The 20,481-nt window shown below is 40.1% G+C and overlaps 1 protein-coding gene across 14 annotated transcripts in view; it reads left to right on the top strand.

Annotated features, from left to right (window-relative positions):
- Positions 1-20,481, top strand: part of RYR3 (ryanodine receptor 3) — a 569,735-nt gene that overhangs the window by 199,142 nt on the left and 350,112 nt on the right. For all 14 annotated transcript variants that reach the window (XR_002523591.2, XM_021941701.2, XM_021941703.2 and 11 more), the window contains one exon: positions 4,421-4,528. Coding sequence is in view for 13 of the 14 variants with exons in the window: in XM_021941701.2 (XP_021797393.2) it covers positions 4,421-4,528 (108 nt within the window). In the remaining variant the exon portion in view is untranslated. The remainder of the gene's footprint in view (positions 1-4,420; positions 4,529-20,481) is intronic.

The following is a 20,481-nucleotide window of genomic DNA, read 5'->3' as shown; positions in this document are numbered from 1 at the left end:
TTTGCCTTATTCTTACACAAATAAGAACTTCAAAAATACATTAGTGAACATATAAGTGAGTTACTGAGTTTTGATTTCATTGCTCTTTGTTGGATATGCTTGACATTTATTATTTACTGTATACATCAGATCCTATTTTAAGCTCTTTAAATATAAAACCTTAGTTTATTCTAAGAAGTAGGTACTATTATATCTCCATTATACAGATAAGGAAACAAAGGCATGTATAACAGAAACTAAGTTACCTGCATAAGGTCATTCAGCTAGTGAATAGTCGATCAGAGACTTGACTTCAGGTAGTCCTACACTAGAGTGTTCACTCTTCACCAGTATCTCCTATAGTACCTTCAGAGCCATTGACACACCTACAAGGTGTATCACTGAGGCATGACTGTGTAGGAACCAGTCGGATTAACAGTAGTGAAAGGGGCTCATGACACTGGGAGAAGAAAGAAGTGTTGAATAACAGGAAGGAGACTTGAAGAGTCATTGCAGTCTGTCTACAGCCACAGCCATAATCAGCAACACACTCCTGGATGATAGTATTGAAGGACAGTCTGTTCAAGAAGACTTGAGTTGGGTGCTTACTATTCTATGTATTTGGGATACCAACAGTAGAATAAGGCACAGATTCTTTCAGAGGACCCACAGTCTAGTGAAACAGACAAACCTCAGTGCATCAAGAACTATATAAGCCAAAACAGACTGCAGTTAACAGTACAATGGAGAGGTGACCATCTTCCTTTGTGTAATTAACTCCCCACCTCATTTCCCTGAGGGCTTGGCTTGTGTTTGCTAGTACAGTGCAAAGGGCCTGTTGTGGATTGCCAGATAGTGAAATGCTAAATGACTACAAAACTGGGGCAGCAGATTCCTACTAGCCAGGATTCAATAAGCCCCAGAAAAATATGCTATTATGTAGATTTATGGAGCATGGAGGATATATAAACCTTGCCTCCTACTATTTTCCACATAGTGAGGCTAAGTGAATCCTAGTTCCTGGCTTATTCAGGGCCCTGGCATCTCAAGGTTTCCTGTAGGACATTTGGAAATGTAGTGCTTCTCTAGGCTCAGGACAGGTCTTGGGGAGAGTGATGAGGAGCTATTTCAGAACAGATGTCAACAGAGCCCTTCTCTCCGTGCTGAGAATCATCAAACACTTGCCCCATGCCTGTCAGGTAGAGTGACTGAGGCACAGGTTCCACAGCACAGACACAATGAGCTGGTCTCCTAGGGGACTCTCACGGCTGCAAACAAATTAGCTTTGATAGACCAGTGGCCTTTGCTTATTCTTCAGGAGGAGGGGCGTGGGAGTTCAGGCCAGTTTGGAGTTTAATTAAGGATGGCAGCTGGCATAGGTCAGATGGCTCTGTGCTCCATTCATGTCACAAGTTTTTAGTTGTTTTGTTTTTCTCCAGACATTCCAGTTGCTCTGTTCCGTCCCTTACCACTGCCCACACGTTGTTCTGTGTGCTATTGGAGTGGCATGCTCTTATTCCCAAGTACAGAGAGTCCAGGCAGGGACCACACTCCAGAGATACAGAAACTAAGCTGCCGGGAAACTTTGTAAGCCAGTGGCAGGTACAGTGCTCCCATTTGAGAGGCTTCCTCTTCATGCACGCCGTTGTCCTGTTTAAACATACCCATTCAAACCAGTAATGAAATTGTGACCACCTGGGACTTTCAATACCCGGATTGAAAGGACAGCTATAATGATAGCATGGCTAGTGTCCCTATTATCTATTAGTGCTTCTCCTTCAAAATGGTTGATGGCAGAGACAAGGAGAGCTCCTGTCTCCTGTCTGAACAAACCAGACACAGGAAGGAAACCAAGCTGATTTAGAATGACATGATGTCGTGTAAGGGCAGAATCTCGAGCATTTGGAGCTATGAAGGTTTCTGTCTTAAAGAGAATAGACCGAATAGGTTTATTGTAAAAATGGGCATGAATGTTGTGACCATTTAATTTGCCAAAAAACCAACCACAACTGCAGACATTCTTCCATGGGAAATCTCCAAATCATTCATTCTAATGAATTGGAAGAGGAGGAAACAAGCAAACTATGGCTTTTATGCTTCCTATTCTGGGAACATGAAATTCAGGTAGGCAGAGTGATAGAAAAATCTCTCTAAAATCTCCTGAGATAGCATCACCTTTTGGAAGGTGAAGTTGGACAATATATGTTTATGGTAGAAGGTCTTAAGGAAATGCTTTATCATATAAGTGTATGCTACTTGTAATAATGCTGTGTGTACTGTACAAACATCTCCTGGATATGAAGCTCTGCCCTGCATCACCCGCCGCCTGCTTGCTCAAGTCCCATACAAATGAGTTAATTACCTGCTTTGGGAACAGACTTTGAAAACAAAGTGAACAACATAAAATAAAGGCGGTAGTCCTCCTCTGTTACCATCTCTTCTTAGTTAATTGTTTTAATAAAAAGGACTGGGCAAATTCCTGTATTGCCAGAATTCCAAGACTAGGTTTTTAGGATTTCTCAGCATAGAGACTTTGAGTAGAAAAGTATTTAAGTAGAAAAGTACTCACTCAAGGCCGGGTGCGGTGGCTCACGCCTGTAATCCCAGCACTTTGGGAGGCAGAGGCGGGTGGATCACGAGGTCAGGAGATCGAGATCATCCTGGCTAACATGATGAAACCCCATCTCTACCAAAAAATACAAAAAATTAACCGGGCGTTGGTAGCGGGCACCTGTAGTCCTAGCTACTCGGGAGGCTGAGGCAGGAAAATGGAGTGAACCCGGGAGGTGGAGCCTGCAGTGAGCCGAGATCCCGCCACTGCACTCCAGCCTGGGTGACAGAGCCAGACTCCGTCTCAGAAAAAAAAAAAAAAAAAAAAAAAAAAAAAAAAAAAAAAAGAAGAAGTACTCACTCAAATCCTTAGTTGAAAACTACTTGAAAATGTACATTACCCAGAACCAGCAGCCTTTGGAATAGGATTATCCATTCCTGGCTCACAACTTTAATAAAGGAAAATTGTAGGTAGGTCCAGCAGGCTGATTATCTTATTTTTTAGAATATTGCAGTTGGGAGAGGAGGAAGAATAAACAAACACTCGGAAATTAAAGGGAAGTTAAAGATGGTCAATTCCATTATTTTTATTTTAAAACTAAATGCTGAAGTTAGAGAGGTTGTCGGAGCCTTAGCAGCAGACTTGGTTTAGCTTTTAAAGTGGAGCTCCATGGAAACAGCTTTACCTGTTTTGAAGTGTTAGGCATGGCTGTCGGTGACTTCTGGCCCTCATTCCTCATTCCTGTTCTCACGGTATTGATATTCTGCCAATATCATGTAGGAAACACAGGATTGGTACACAGGTGATCACAAACTGTATTCTCAAGGAAAATGGTATGTCATCGAAATGGGATTGTAAACTCCAGAAAGGCCGTGATTTAGCTTTGTATTTCTTTGTATCTTTTCCAATATCAAGCCCTGCATAAATGAAATACTTGAATATTTGCTGATCTAAAATGTTCTCACAGTGAAGAAAAACTTTAATATTTTTATTAGTGGCAGGAACAGTGTAGGGTTAAGTGCATGGACTTTGGAGACAGACTGTCCGGATTTGTATCTGACTCAGCCAAATGTAACACTTGGGCAGGCGACCTAAACTCACTGTGCCTTCGTTTCCTTGGCGAGAAACTGGAATATTAATAGTCCCTATCTTATAAGGTGGTTGTGAAGATTAAATGAGTTAACATATGCAAAGCCCTTAGAACAGTACCTGGCATAAAGTACTCAATGAAGATTAGCTACTGTTAGTATGCAAAGAAGGCTATCTTTAACTGTTAAGAAGTGTCCCAGAATAGGCATGAATGTCATGATGTTAACTGGTCACTGTTAACTGATTCTAATAAATTGGAATTATAGGGATCATCATTTCTTAAAGTTCTGGACATTTCTTTGATTATGCTATATTTATATAGCTCTTAACCCCCTCTATGGCCTCTTTTTATACTATATCCAGGTTTTCTTAACAAATCAATGGATTCTCTATTAGGGTCCCTACTGTCTAGAGCCACATTATGGTCTGTCCACTGCCCTTTTCCAGATTATTGTGGAGGAGATCCCAGTGGCTTGCTTTCTCTGGTCTCACCCAGACATGGCTGTAGATAGATCAGCCTTCCCTTCCTCTCCCTTCTTTGGCAAGGCTATGTCTGTGTTCTTCCATATGTACCTTCCCTCAAGTTGATCCTGACATGTTGGAAACTATTCCCTTGATATATGGGGCTTTTCTTATTCTTTAGAAACCAGCTTAAAACCCATCTTGAATAGGAGAAAGCCACCTTTTTGCATTCCAATTCACCCATCCAACTGTCATTTTGATTCATAGGCTCTTTGCCCTTGGGATGTTGTTGCGTGACTGATATGAGTAGGTATCCTCATTCTGATTTTATTTCCACAGTACATTCCTCCAGATCTCTGCGTCTGCAATTTTGTGCTGGAACAGTCCCTATCTGTCAGAGCCCTGCAGGAAATGCTTGCCAACACAGGTGAAAATGGCGGCGAAGGGGTGAGTACCTGAATTGTGTCCTGGGTTGGGATTGGGATGTACCACATCCCCAAAATACATTCTACATTTCATCCAACTTTGAACTGAAAAATTTAGGACTGTTCAGATGATTCATATGGAGATAGTAAATCTTTCTCCCGGAGTTTAGTTGTTATTCAGCAACCCAACTTCTGCTTCCTTTGAGTTAATAAGCTTCCACCAGAAAATAGACCACCACTAATGCTACCCGAGCAAGCCATAGGACGCTGAGCCTACTCCCCTCTCTTACCCCAGAATTCACCAGCGAATGTGGAGAGACTGAGAGGGTCTTGAGATTGAGGGTGCCTGTGAGCTAGTTTCTTTGTCCTTGGAGAAATCTCACTGGGGAGTTAGGACTGCTCCAATGGAGCACAACCAAGGTCGAACATGATTTCCTGCAGAATTCTGAGTCTTTGACAGGTGTCTAGAACTTGATGGTTTCACTGATGATGAGCAAGTACAGAATTGTCTTGAGTTTCCATTGTCAGTAAAATGATCCTTGTAACTAAGAGACAAGCTCCATATTGCCCATGTCAGAAGGCTTTTGGGCAAGACTTTGCCCAGATATTTCAAAATAATTTTTGACTCTTCCCTTTCCTAATGACTCACATTCGTTTTTATATATTTATCATCAAACACTTTAATTCTACTGCCTGAATATCTCAAATTCAACCATTTCTCTCCACTACCCTTACTCCCCCATACTCCATTAGATGACTATCCTCTACCTTTCGGTTACTGCAACAGCCTATTAATTGCTTTGATTGCTTCTATATTTACCCCCTCTCCCATTTTTCCACTCAGCAGTTCTTCCAAAACGCAAATACAATTATTACAGTTGCCTGTTTTAAAATCCTTTGTCTTCCCATTATTTTGAGATAAATTTCAAATTCCTAAACGTGGCATAGAGTCCTTTAGGAGTTGGTGAGCCCTGTTCACCTTTCCTGCCCCATCTACATCCCACCAAGTACTCAGTGTCCCAGTGACATTGAATTCCTCTGTCTGCCTCAAATATGCCGGTTCTCTCTTGCCTCTGATCCTCCATATCAGCTATTCCCTCCACATGGAACAGCTTTCCTCCTCCTCTCTCACTTCCCTTATGTAATCCCTATGTATCCTTCAAGGAACCAGTTTAGTTATTAGATCAGTTGAGAAGCCTCTGCAGACCCCACAAGTCTGTTGCTGGGACAACATTAGGTACTTTTTCTATCATAGCTCTTACCACTCTGTACTGTCATTGCAAGTCTTTTTTTCTTCTCACTGGAGAGTACACTGTCTGTGGGTAGAAACTGTTCACAGTTACCTAGTAGCACAGTTTGTTCTTACTTGAAGTCGTGCATGATACGGACATGTCTCATTTGTAGTAGAAGAGACAATTGACTGTAGGATCAAGAGAATCGATGTTTACATTTCGGTCATCCTGCAGCCCTTAATTAGATGTACCCAAGGGTACATCTAGTCTCTTGGGGCCACAGTGTTCTGTGAGTTAGATCTCTAAGACCCTTAATACCAAATATTTGTGTTTTTTCACTCTCTTGATTTATAACAGTATGCTGTAGGAAGACAACTGAGAATAGTTTGCTTTGTGCCTTAGATCATTAACACAGGTGAGATTTTTGTTCATTTAATGTTTGCCTCAGTCTGGGTTCACTTCCCCGTTCCTTGCATTGACCTCAGCATCTTATATCTTCCACATACCCTCAAACACTTCCAGTTTAGGGAGACTTTTTTTTTTTTAATTGATCACTCTTTTTCCAAGATGCATCATATACAGAAAGCTTTGATGAGGGAGACCTAGCTGATTTTAAATATCACCACTTTTTCAGTGTCAAAAAAGATCTGCTACACCCAACCTACTCTATGGTCCCAGGTTAGAAATTAAGGAGACAAAGAGATACTCTGTTAATTGGGGAATTATTTCTTGGCTATTCTCTTATCCTGTTTTGTTTTAAAAGTATATTTCAAAGGACTTCTTTTTCTTTATCATTTAGCTTGAGTGGTTCAGAGTCCTATAGATGAGAAAGTAAATTCAAAAGTTCTGGTTCTTCTTTGTTGCAAAGAACTTAAGTCTTAACTTGGTTTGTCTTAAGAGGAATAAGTAATCATTCATGTTCCAAATAGAATGGTAGGACTCACTTTAATAAAACTGAGCTCTTCATTTTAGAATATATGAATAAGACCTACCTTAATTACCAGGCATGTTATAGCAGAAGTTTGTTTAATATAATTATATATTTCAGGAGCCATTTATAAGTTACAACATTTAGAAACTAATACATTCCATCTTATTTGAATAATCTACTCTTCTTTAAAAACTCCACGTTCAAAATAAATGATCCGTGACATTTTTGTTAATATCTATAGAATCATCATCATCGTCATGATGTTGAGTCAGACTCTGAAATTTTCCATATTGCCTTTTGTTCTATTTTTGCCCAAGATAAGAGAGACCTAATAGTTATTTCCCATCTCGACACATTTATCACTATTATTATAAGGAGTAGTATTCACTGGAGATCTCAGAGAAAAGGGATGTGAGAAGAGAGATGGAACACAGATGGGAAGGTACAGTTTTCAAGTCATATTATTTTACTATGCATTGGTGACTCCATGGAATAGTTACCTGAACAGCAGCTTCGGGTACCAGAACCCTCTTGGAACTTTCTCACAATTCCATCTGGGCTCTCAGTCTTTCATATGAAAAACACGAGTTTTATATCATCTCTTGAGTCTGATTATTTTGCTTTTCTGAAGTAATTACTGTGCACATTTACTATTGGTACTTTATTTGGTTTTAGAAGATAATATTCAGCAGGGAAGAAAAAGGAAAAATAAGGAAGTGAGTTAACATGACAGAGCAGAATGATTCTCTGGAGAGCCTGGGGATGTTTGAGTGGGATGAAGCCTTCTTTGCATGCCATTCCATTCTGTTTGGAAATAGCCATTTTCTGCTCTTAAATAGATATTGCTTTCACTAATGATCATGACTGCCACCAAATGGGAGGCTTTGAAGAGTATAATTTTTCCTTCTAGTCAAAAATTGGTCCTGGTGTACTGTGTCTGTTCACTGCTGTGTAGCAACTGGACATTTTTAAAAATGACCAGCTGTTTTTTTACTCACGTGTTGAGTGTACAGAAGTCTTGTTGCAAGGATTTACAATTCTGCAGCAATTTCTCTTGCTAACAAAGAAAACAAAAATGCCCTAATTTAACAGCAAAGAGGTTTCTTTATTGTTTAAATATCCTTAGCTGCAGCCAGTAGTACATGGGAGCCAGCTTTATATTGAGAAGGAGAATCAGTGATGAGGAGGACCTGGAGCAGAGAACATTTTGTGCCTCTCAGAGCCTGCCCTATCTCACCTCCTCCTTGGATCACTTTACCTCTGATCTAATCCGATGTAATTTTATTCTGGGGAAAATTACCAAGGGATAGATGCTTGGCACTGTGGCCAATTTTATGGCTACAGTTTGAAGTAAAATTCCTGCAATCAAATATTATTTTCACATTTTCAATTGATTTAGACCTATAGTGTCTACCAACCTTGGGCCGGACACGGAGCCGAAAGAGATGTCCCCATCTCCCTCTAAGCCCTCAATCTCCGTCATCCTATAGAAATGACTTTAAAGTGAGAGCAAACAGCATTTGTGATGAAAAAAATGCTCAGTCTTCAGTGTCAGGCAGATGTGTTTTTCAGTCCAGCCTATATTGGACCAGATGTCCTCTGGGGCAGATTATTTCTCCTTTCTGTACCTTAATTTCCACATCTTCAAGATGCAGTCTGTCTCATAGAACTGGGTGAGAATTAAATGAGATCACTGCCTACAAGTGCCTGTGAGTTTGAAAAGAAAAGTATTTTTTCCTCTCTTCATCCCTGGTCCACATCCTCCTGTTATATGGATCCTTCAGGAACATTCAAACTGCCTCAAAGGAAGGAGAGTCCTGTGCTACACAACTAGGTGCATGTTAAACTTAACTCCAAATGGGTTCTGACATGAACTGGCATAATGCTTCTAGAAATGAAAGGCCTTGGTTAACACAATTACCAGCTGCACTCCTTCCGATAAGGGCTCCGGTTTTCTCTAAAAGTTGACTTCATCAATGTCAGGTCCTTACAACTACAAAGAGAGATGAAATATAAATATAAAATGAATTATATAAATGATATATATAAATATCAATATTAAACTAATTGTATAGTTGCCACGTGAACGTAACACTTTATCCATGTCCAGAACACATAAGATTATGCCTGACTTTGGATGCTAAAATATCTGGTATGCTGATACACAAGCAGCCTTTTAACCTTGATGGGGCCAGGCGCGGTGGCTCAAGCCTGTAATCCCAGCACTTTGGGAGGCCGAGACGGGCGGATCACGAGGTCAGGAGATCGAGACCATCCTGGCTAACACGGTGAAACCCCATCTCTACTAAAAATACAAAAAAATTAGCCAGGCGTGGTGGCGGGCACCTGTAGTCCCAGCTACTTGGGAGGCTGAGGCAGGAGAATGGCCTGAACCTGCGAGGCAGAGCTTGCAGTGAGCTGAGATCATGCCACCGTACTCCAGCCTGCGCAACAGAGCAAGGCTCCATCTCAAAAAAAACAAAAAAACAAAAAAACAAAAAACCTTGATTGGGAAATGTGACCTGGAAAGATATTATTTCTGCAAGAACCTTTATAACAGATGTCCTCACTGAGAAGTTCTTCATTTCCCTGTATTGTGTGATTTGATAGTCCCGTTACTCTGAAAGGAGATTTTGGCTACTTTGATTTATCCTTGTCTTTACAGTAGAAAATACCACACACAGCATGGTTGCTAGTGAAATGGTGTGGCACATTTGTCATATGTTACTGCTTCCTGAGGATGACATGCCTGTGACTGCTAGAGGCTGTCTCCTGGTATCATGTGACCTTGGAAATGGCCAGTGAAGCGTAAACATACATTATGCTATATTCATATAAAGGTCCTTACAGTGCATGTCATGAGATATATGAGATATTTACCTTGCAACCAAGTTCAGGACATTCATTCATCTCATAAAGTCACAGAAAATTTAGTGACAAGTGGCAACATCATTAAAAAAGAATCAGCTAACAATGCGTCTGCCCTGACACTGCTAGGTGATAAATACAACAAACAATGATGAAGGGAATTATTAGAAACCCCCTTGTTTACAGTCTGAATTGTTGTTGTGCCGAGATTTCGACATGTTGTTGCAAACTCATCTGGAATGAAGAGGCCTAATAGGATCCTTACTTCTTGCTTCCTGGGTTCCTGCGTAACCGCCAACACTTTTATATCATAGAAGAAAAGGGGAGCCACCATCATTTAGATTTAGCATTTCACTCTAAGGTTTTTATCTTCCCTTTATAACTGTTAGAAAACATTAGTAATATAATTTATTTTGTATGTATGTGAGGAGGAAACATGACTGATGGAGGAACTGTGTCCACAACTCTAGACCTCATCCTCATTTACATGTTTTAATATTACAGTTTTAAAAATACATAATTTAATGAGTCAAATCTAACAAGCATTGATTACACTTCAGGAGAGTTCATAAGATTTCCTTTAGAGAAAAAGTACTAAGTCACTCATGCTTATATTGTGATTTAAGTCCGAGGTCTTGCCTGTAGAAGTGTCAAGTCCCTACGGTCAGAATAACCACGCTAAGTGTCGAAAGCCCGAATTTCCTTTGTACTCATGCGTTAAATAAGCCTCTGCCTCAAGCTGTCCACAAATGTCCTTGGTGCCCTCACTCAGGACCTCCCCACCCCAGTGCCGATGCCTTTCAGGCTGCTAACCTTGGGGACACTCCCCCTCCCTACACCTAATTGGTGAGAGCAGGATATCACATCATTAAATTTTTAACTTGCTTGGCTTGACTCTGCTTTTTCTTTGGAGAGGGAGAAAGATAACATTCTGGTTTCAGATGCTGGTCTTTCCTTTTTTTAATCTATGGCTGTCCATCCACACCTGCTACAAAAATAATGTTTTTATACTCGCAAAATAACAAAACGACTTGGCAGAATTGCTCTCACATGCGAAAGCTTGTTGAAACCTACTCTTTAAAAGCTGCCCTGTGTTAGAGTTCATTTTACAGATGTACTCATGGCAGGCAGCCTGTTTCGGTGACAAAGCTGGGAGTTTGGAGGTTTAGATTTGGTCTTAACACTGCCACCAACTGGAAATTTAACTTCAAGTAAATCTCTTACCAACTGGGCTTTAAGTTCCCCATCTCTATATGACATCACTTAGATGCAAAATCCTTTCCCAGGTCTGTAATGGTTGCAATGTACCAAGTTAAAATGGAAAAGTGTCATCACATCACTTCCTCTGGTGTGTCCTATGGGCTGTAGCCCATCACTGAGGAGCTGTGGAAATGTTCACCTTTTTGTATTAACCATTACTTTTGAGACCTTGGCTCCCATTTATTTAGGTAGAATGAATAAATGTGTTTTTCTCTTTTTTTCTTTGCTGTGGACAAGGAGAATTTTACAAAATCCATCCGGGACAGCAACCCTAAAGCACTAAGCATTGACTACATAATTTTATTTTATTTTTTTTGAGACAAGGTTCTCCTGTAAGTTTCCTTGTGGAATTATAGGAGACATATTGTGTATGTTTGACAGGTTTTCTTTCCTCAAAGAGCTAGGAATTATTTTGACAAATTAAATATTATTATAAATGAGAGGCCTTCGAACTAAAGTTTCGATGTGTTTTTTTTCACAGACCAAATTGTCGTTAAACATATGTACATCCTCTTCCCCCTTTCCTTTCCCCTCCTTACTGTTCTTTCTCATGTTATGCTATGATTTTAGGATTTTATGCTGATACAATGGATTTTAATGTTTCCTTCATAAGCTGATATTTATGAAGGTATGTGTAAATAACCCACATTTCATTTTTGGACTGGCCTTTTGATGACGTGGTTTTTAGTTAAAATATGCCATCTGGAAGACCTTACTTCATGGTAAGAAAGCACCTTTCTTGGTCTAAGCAAAATCTGAGTGATTGATTAATTGATGGCAATTCTAAGAGAAATTCCAAATTGCCTGATACAGGTATTGACCATTTTTCTTGGGTGGATTTTCTTATGTAAATGTAGTTATAAAAAGGTGATACAGCTGACTTAGGTGACAGCACATTGCTTGCTTATAGTTTGTTAATGACATCAGCACTGTACTAGAAAAAACAGGAAAAACAAACTTTTACATTTCACGCTCTTGCAAACCTCTAAGATAACAAAATATTTACCACGTAGGAAATCCACCCTCTTTATTCTGTTTTTGTTTGTTTGTTTGTTTTTTAACTCTGTAGTAAGCATCAGTAGACTCCTCAAATAAGTTGAAAGCTTTCGGCAAAACCTGTGCATGCTAAAATATCCATTTACTGTTTTGTTTTTGATTTTGCTAGCTCAGTGATCTCTCGGAATGGGTATGTTATTCATTCCTTCAATATACATGTACTTTGCATGGACAGCTGACTCAAGCTGTATTTGTCATGAACTGGGCCTTTCACTTGTGAGTGTTCAGGGCAGTTTCCATTCTTTGTGTCTGTGCAATTAAAAAAAAAAAAAAAAGAAACCACTAGTGCACCTCACCCTTCAGTGTTGTGAAATTAGAGGTGGCTGCACACTTAGAAATTTGTCGCCAGGCAGTTTGTTTTCCCACTGCTCTCCAATTAGAATGACTTGCCTGTGGACTCATTTTTTTTATTTCTTCAAAACATTCCAAGTTTTTTTTAAAGCCTCTCTTGTTTGCTCTGAATATGGTCTAGACGGCCTGTGATCCTAGGTTTCAGTCTGGTAAGATGACACAAGTGTGCAGCTTTGCCTTCATCTCAGCTTCTCGACGCTTCAGACCTCTTCCAGTGCTATTATGCAACTCCAGCTCTGCTATTCCATAAGGCTGGAATTCATGATAAAAATGGAAAAAGCTAGTTTGATATTTTCTTTCTCCTGCCGTATCTCCAAAGTGAACCAGCAGAAGAATTAAATGTGAACTTCAACAATTAAGAATAACCGTTCAGGTTAACTAGCTTTTTACATTTCTTCATATGCTGAGTAGAAGCCTTTTCAAGTGAAAGAACCCACAGAATGAATTTTTAAAGCTCCAGACTCTCTCAGATCCCCTCATTTATTGAATCTAGTGCTTCAGCTTTACTGTGACTGTCTTTGGTGAAATTGGGCATATTGTGAAGTCGGCACCTCGTGTTTAAGATCAATATATGCCTGTCTGATGTTGGCGGTGTTTTTGCAAATGTGTTAACATTTAGCTTTGCTAATGTTACACAAACTGGAATTCTGTTCATCCTTGCTGTGGACATTGAAATGCTCTGTTGAAATAACCTTGTCATAATGATATCTGTCATCTAGAAAGCCTGAGCTGCTTCTCCGTGGCTGGACTAAAGATATTTGTTGGTGGTGGTGGTTGTTTTTATATTTTAATTGCAAAAAAAAATTAAATATCTTCATTAAAGTTTCTTAGAGGCATGAGGGTGGATTGGGGGTGTCTCAGCTTTCTCCAGGACACAGTCTGTACGTAAATAGTTTATTATTCAGGGAGATGTTTTGATAAGAGATTTTGCTGAGAGTTTTTAGAGAAATAACTGTTTCATGGTGGGGCAGGAGTAGAGTTTTACGAAATTCGTAAAAACGAATTTCAGCTGCATTTCTGGGAACGTGTTTTAATTCTTAATTGTACAATATTTGAATTTTGGGGAAATCTTTTAAAAAACCTGCTTACCTTTTGAAAATAAAGCACATTTGCAATTTTTTAAATCCTAGGAGAATAGAAACTCTTCAGTTTACTTATTAGACTTTTCCTTTGATCATGTACTTCACTTTTTAATAGATACCTGAGTTTAAATGATATATTTGTAGGGAGAATGGAATGAACTAGAGCAAACTCCAATTTATTTCCATTTCATAAAAGTTTAATAAGAGCACCAATCTGGATATTCTGTTAAAGAAAAGTTAACTTGGTGCTAGAGAAACCCTGATCTCAGCTGGCATCTTCATCCTTACTTGAGTAAAAACACTCCAGTCCTATGATGGCCACTATCTGGTGTTAGAATGGAAGGAGCTAAAATGATGACGTGGAATCGGTGGAAAGAAAGTGGGATAAGATCAAATGTATTTAGGTGAAGCATGGTGTAAAAATTGCTTCCGCTCTGCAGAGGGCTGAAATGGTTCCCCACAAAATAAGAGGAAAGCTGAAGGCAGAGTGCTTGTGCTTCCACCTTGAGTTTCCTCCTGTGGGTACTGCACGTACTTGGGCTTGTAGTGAGGTGGGAGAGTGGAAAGTGCTGAGCCGTGATTCTGAGTTCCATGATGTTGCTCTGGTGTGAGGGAGGAAAAGTGCTGGACTAGGCAGGTGGGGTGGACATTCTGGCCTTGGTATTCCCACTGTCTGGTCCTTGCTGTCCCACCTGCAAAACATGGACTCTGAACTAAATGAGTGGCTCCTAAACATCTATCCCAGGATCAATGTCTACCCATGATGAAGGATTCCTAAGTCATCAGGAAAACGGGAAAAACTGTTTTCTAGTACCCTTCCTGTATTGATGATCAGTTTCATTCCTGTGGTTGGAATCGTACTGGTTCTTGAACTTGTTCACTTGTAAGGCCTGTTCTTGCCTACAGCTCATGCATTCCATGTACTAAGTAGTTTTGCCCAAATACCAGATAGGTGTTTTTTGTTTTTTGTTTTTTTTTTTTTTTTAAAAAAAAAAAAAAGCCTTAAAAAAGATTCTTAGTGAAACCTGGAGAGTCAGGTCCCTTGTTGGTTGTGGTTATTCACCTCTTTCTTTGTGGATAACTGCCTCTGTGATAAAAGAGGAAAGGCACTTGATTTTAGAGTTTTTAGGCACCAGTTACCCCTCCTTTTGCTTTTGTCCTCGAGAGAGAAACACGCATTGGCACCAGCACTGGTAAGAATCACCTGGTGCCATCCTATTAAGGATGTGCAGCTGGAGGCTTGGTGCGCCACACCCCATTTCTCTGCTGTTCATCTGCCTCGAAAGGTGGAGGATAGTAGCAGGAGAAGTGGGATGTTCCGAAAGAATGAACTGGGAGCTGACCCAGTGTAAATGAGGCCCGCTCCACAGAGGTTTCTTCTAAGGAACAGCCTTTGCGTGCTTGCTTTTAAAGGCCCTTTTCTCTGCTGACTCCCCTGAGTCCTGCTCTCTGTGTGGGGCCAGAGGTGGCAGTTATTCGTGGTGGAACCATTCCTTAAAATACTCATTTTCATGTCTTTGATGAGCTATTTGAAAGGTAAGTTGAATGCATTACTTTTTTTTTTCTTTATATCTTTATAGTTTAGTTTCTAAAGTTATGACTTGGTTTTAGGAATTTTCAGAATTACTGCTAGGGTATACACATCTCCAGTTATTTTAAACCATTTTTTAATTGATACATAATGTACCTAGTTTCAGAATACATGTGATAATTTAATACACTCATGTAATTTATAAAGACCAAATCAGTGAAAATCTCCAGAATTTATGTTTTTGGTAGGTACAAATAACTGAGTTGTAATTACTGAGGCATCGTTAGTTGATGAAATAGAGCTATGGAGCCGATTCTGTACAACCTCACCTCCACAGTGATACTGTCTAAGCCATAGAAGCCACAATTAATTATCTGACCTCAGGCAGCTGACCCAAGTCACCAGGAGAATGAGCAACTGCTGTTCCCAGGCAACCACTTGGACGGTGCAGGGCAGGTGAAGCAATAGGGATACGCAAATCCGTGCTTTATCAGCTACGCAGATTTCACTGAAAGTCAGTGGGAGAAACCGTAGGTTTGTCTGCAGCTTTCCCAAACTCTCAATAATAGAGTCTCAATCTGTTGTATACGGAACTCCAATTCCTCTTCTCATAACTTCAGTCTTTCCTATGGCACAAATCCCTTCTGAACTTCCTACTATGTCTTTCCCCAAGTGGGGCTACCTAGGCCTCTGCTAACACTATTTATTGCATTTGCAATTTCTTGTGAGATTTTATTAAAATGAGCTGTTCCCAGGGTAACCAGGAACGGTAAGTTCACTGGACTGAACCCCTGGTCCAAACAGATCCAATTCAAACTGGTTTAGTCTTTCACCTTAGGTGTTTTGCTTGCAGGAATGTAAAACATTCTTCAGTTCTGCCAGTCTCTTTCCCCATTTGTCTGTCTATACAAATTCATCAATGTGCACTTTTTACTAAATATATTAACTTCATTTTAGTGCTATTAACAAAACTTAGTATTTTCTGTGTGTGTGCATAATAGGTACCACTTCGCACTTCCTCACATTTACACTTGTCTTTCCAAACATATATCCCTGTATAAAAGGAATTTCTAGGGTGTCTATTTTGGACTTCACTTCTTTTTCCCACATGGTACACCTTGTTACTAAGATAAAATTCTAACAGGAAAAAAAAAGCCTTTATTACTATGATTTTTTGTATTAAACTATATTTAAAAATTGGTTGCTTCGATCCCTTTTTCTGAAGAGTAATGTCCTAGTTGCTGTGTCTTACAAAATATGCCAAAATAATCAAGAGGTTTCTGTATTCCAACTTCTTCCATGTTTTATTCAGTAAAGTCTACTTTAATTTATCCTCAGGTTCTAGCATGAAATAGAGGCATGCCCACTCCCAAATGATCCTGGTATTAACATATGTGTGTATCCCTCTAAACCAAAACACTCATATCTGTAAGACCTGCTTTTTTTTTTTTTTTCCTCCTCCTGAGATGGCATCTTACTCTGTCACCCAGGCTGGTGTGCAGTGGTGCAATCTCTGCTCACTGCAACCTCTGCCTCCTGTATTCAGGTGATTTTCCTGCCTCAGCCTCCTGAGTACCTGGGATTACAGGTGTATCCACCACCATGCCCAGCTAATTTTTGTATTTTTAATAGAGACAGGGTTTCACCATGTTGGCCAAGCTGGTCTTGAACTCCTGACCTCAACTGATCCACCTACCCCGGCCTCCCAAAGTTCTGGGATCACAGGCATGTGCCACCGTTCCCGGCCTACAAGATCTATTTTAAATGCACTCACTTGATCTAGGAAAAGAGTCTCAGGCCAAATCCAGTTTCTTCTTACAAATCTCAGTGGGCTTCAGAGAAAGGGGGATGCTGAGTCAGACAATATGCTGTCCCTAATGTTCCCAAACCTCCCTGGAGCTGGGTCGTGCTGGCCCAGACCATCCAGTTTGTAACCCATGAGACCTTGCACAGCATTCTCTCCCAGATGGAGCTTCTGCAGTTTTTCAGATTGGCTTAAAAAAAAAAAAAAAAAGGAACCAATAAAGAACAACCTGGGTTACCATGTTAACAGAATTGATGGCAAGAGCCAAACACATTATCCAGTGTTCTTCTACCTTTTATTATTTTATTATTATTATTTTTGAGATGGAGTCTCACTCTATTGCCCAGGCTGCTGGTATGCAATGGCACAGTCTTGGCTCACTACAACCTCCTACTCTTGGGTTCAAGCGATTCTCCTGCCTCAGCCTTCCAACTAGCTGGGATTACAGGCATGTGCCACCACATCTGGCTAATTTTTGTATTTTTAGTAGAGACGGGATTTCACCGTGTTAGCTAGGCTGGTCATGAACTCCTGACCTCGTGATCCACCCACCTCGGCCTCCAGAGTGCTGGGATTACAGGCGTGAGCCACCGTGCCCAGCCTCTTCTACCTTTTAAATAACCTTTCTAATTATGTCTTTATAATCCAGTGATTGAAAAATAAACTTCAATATGGGACTATTATAATCAGAACTAAGAATTCACTGCTGTAACGCTACATTGGAAACTCACTGTAATGTAACGTAAATGTACATTACAATGACCATTTCACACAATGTGTCACCAATTCCTGTTTTAGTATCATCTTAACTTCACATCTCTTTTAAAATACCCAACATGTTCCAAAATACAGTTGTCATTTTCTCTCAGATACTGAGATCCTCCTTGCTTGGTCCAAGGGAATACATGTTAACCTTTGCAGCATCATGGCTGGTATCTTTGAGCAAACCCCTGCTTTCTTGCAGCAACAAGGTGGCCCAGTCTCATCTTAATTTTTCTACCCCAGGACATGACATTGTACAACTCTTTAATATCCCTGGTTCTGTTTCATAGCGAATATTAAAGATCAAACTCTGGCTCTAGGGATATATATTTGTTACCCCCACTGTGACCCATCACAAGCTAAGCCAATTGGCCTGAGATTGGAGGAGGTATTAGTATGATACCAGCAGAGAGGTTAAATCACATTCATGACAGCATGATTTAATAATAGAGTGAGACTTTATTATTTTTATGAGGAACATGAATTGAAAGTTCACCATGGTTACTCCAATATACTTCTAGCCTCCTTTTTATTTCCTGCCTTACTTAAATATAAAAACTTTTTGAAATAACTTTTAGGTTCGGGGGTACATGTGTAGGTTTGTTATATAGGTAAACTTGTATCATAGAGATTTGTTGTACAGATTTCATCACCTAGTACTAAGCCTAGTACCCAATAGTTATTTTTTCTAATCCTCTTCTTCCTCCTACCCTCAATCCTCAAGTAGGCCCCAGTATCTGTTGTTTCACCTCTTTGTGTCCGTGTGTTCTCATCATTTAGCTCCTGCTTATAAGTGATAACGTGGTATTTGGTTTTCTGTTCCTACATTAGTTTGCTGAGGATGATGGCTTCCAGCTCCATCTATGTTCCTGCAAAGGACACCTTCTCATTCTTTTTTATGGCTGTGTCATATTCCATGGTGTATATGTACCACATTTTCTTTATCCAGTCTACCATGGATGGGCATTTAGGTTGATTCCATGTCTTTGCTATTGTAAGTAGTACTGCAGTAAGCATATGCATGCATGTGTCTTTACAGTAGAACAGTTCATATTCTTTTGAGTATATACCCAATAATGGGATTGCTGGGTCGAATGGTAGTTCTCTTTTTAGCTCTTTGAGGAATCACCACACTGCTTTCCACAATGGTTGAACTAATTTACACTCCCACCTACAGTGTATAAGCTTTCCCTTTTCTCCACAACCTCACCAACACCTATTTTTTGACTTTTAATAATAGTAGCCATTCTGACTGGTGTGAGGTGGTGTCTCATAGTGGTTTTTATTTGTATTTCTCTAGTGGTCAGTGATGTTGAGATTTTTTTCACATGCTTGTTGGTCACATGTATGTCTTTTTTTGAAAAGTGTTCCTGTCCTTTGCCCGCTTTTTAATGGAGTTTTTTTTTTTTTTTCTTGTAAATATGCTTAAGTTCCTTATAGATGCTGGATATTAGACCTTTGTTAGAAGCATAGTTTGCAAAACTTTTCTCCCATTCTGTAGGTTGTCTGTTTACTCTGTTGATAGTTTATTTTGCTGTGCAGAAGGTCTTAAGTTTTATTACATTCCATTTATCAATTTTTACTTTCGTTCCAATTGCTTTTGGCATATTTTTTCGTGAAATCTTTGCTCATTCCTGTGTCCAGAATGGTATTGCCCAGGTTGTCTTCCAGAGTTTTAGTTGATTTTCATATACAGGGTAAGGAAAGGATCCAGTTCCAATTTTCTGCTATGACTAGCAAGTTATTCCAGCACCAGTGTATTGACTGGGGAGTCCTTTCCCCATTGCTTGTTTTTGTCGGCTTTGTCAAATATCAGATGGTTGTAAGTATGTGGCCTTATTTCTGAGCTCCATAAGAGCTTTTTTTCCCCCACCTTGAGGTAACAGAGTTCCCGTGGCCCATAGCTATATTGTACTATGCTGTCCTTTCTCCATTATTAACATGGCACTTAGGGAACACCTACTGTATGTCCTTTCCATCCTCTGGATTCATGGCACAATTTTCTAGGGTTTCTAAATCATCTTTTGGTTCTTCAAGCTGTGTAAACAGCTGAGGATGTATATTGATGACTGGACAATGATATGGTTTCCAGGGATTTATATAACCTGCCTTGGCTCAAGTCAGTCAGTTAATCTGTCTGTTTCTCTGGCACTTCCTCTCACTGTTGGCCATCACAAACTTCTTATCTTAGATAACATGTTTCCTCCTTCAGGCTTCTGAAGACCATTCCCAGTCAGCAGTGGTCTCTCTTAGTGGAAAGCAGAAATCAGCAGCAATGTTCATTTCAGTACCTAGCTGTCACATTACATTAATGGTAACCACTAACCTTGCTGCCAGTGGATTGAATTATTATTATTTTTTTCATTGGAAGAGGCAAACAACACAACTGATATTAATTTTATTAATTTTGTGGAGTTGTTTTTTTATTTTTTTTTCAATTTGTGAACCATACTTGGTGTTTTGGAGCTGGCCGCTCCTCCTCCTCTCACAGGAGCTCTGCAGGTGCTACTTTTAATATGCCTTCTTTCTTTGCTGCAAAGCCTGCCACAGTGTCTTGCAGCTCACGGGAAGTCAGGTTTTACTGTCAGCCCCGGTAGGTTACCCTCCCATTGTCAGTGTGATAAATTTGCTCCCCGCACAATGGGAGAAAATAGATCAGATGGTGCTCGCTCTGTCCGGGTCCCAGCTTCCATGCATAGATAAGCAAAGGAGCTTTTTTATTTAACTATTATTTTTCCAGTTGACAGAAGAGCTCGTGGATGAGAAGAATGCTTGGACCTAAGCCAGCCTCTGAAAGGTGGGCTTTGGAAAGCAGCCATGCGAAAAGCACTGTCCAAGCGTTAGACAACTCAAAACAACTCTGAGACACACTAGTCCTGCAGATACAGAGAGAAGTGTAGAATGCTGTACTAAGAATGCACAATGAATGCTGAGGCATACCCTTAAGGGCTAGGGGTCTGCAAAGCACAGAAACCGGAGTGAGAACATAAGATCAGAGGTGACTAATTCCAGAGGAAAGTGACCAAGTAGTAAGGGAAGCAGTACTGCGAGTCCCTTTCCCCAGCCTGCTTTGTGCTTTGCCATTAACTGCATCTCTT

The sequence above is a fragment of the Papio anubis genome, chromosome 7, assembly GCF_008728515.1.
Source record: "Papio anubis isolate 15944 chromosome 7, Panubis1.0, whole genome shotgun sequence".
Taxonomy (NCBI): Eukaryota; Metazoa; Chordata; class Mammalia; order Primates; family Cercopithecidae; genus Papio; species Papio anubis.
Note: the sequence above shows the minus strand (reverse complement) of the source record. Positions and strands in the feature narration are given on the sequence as shown.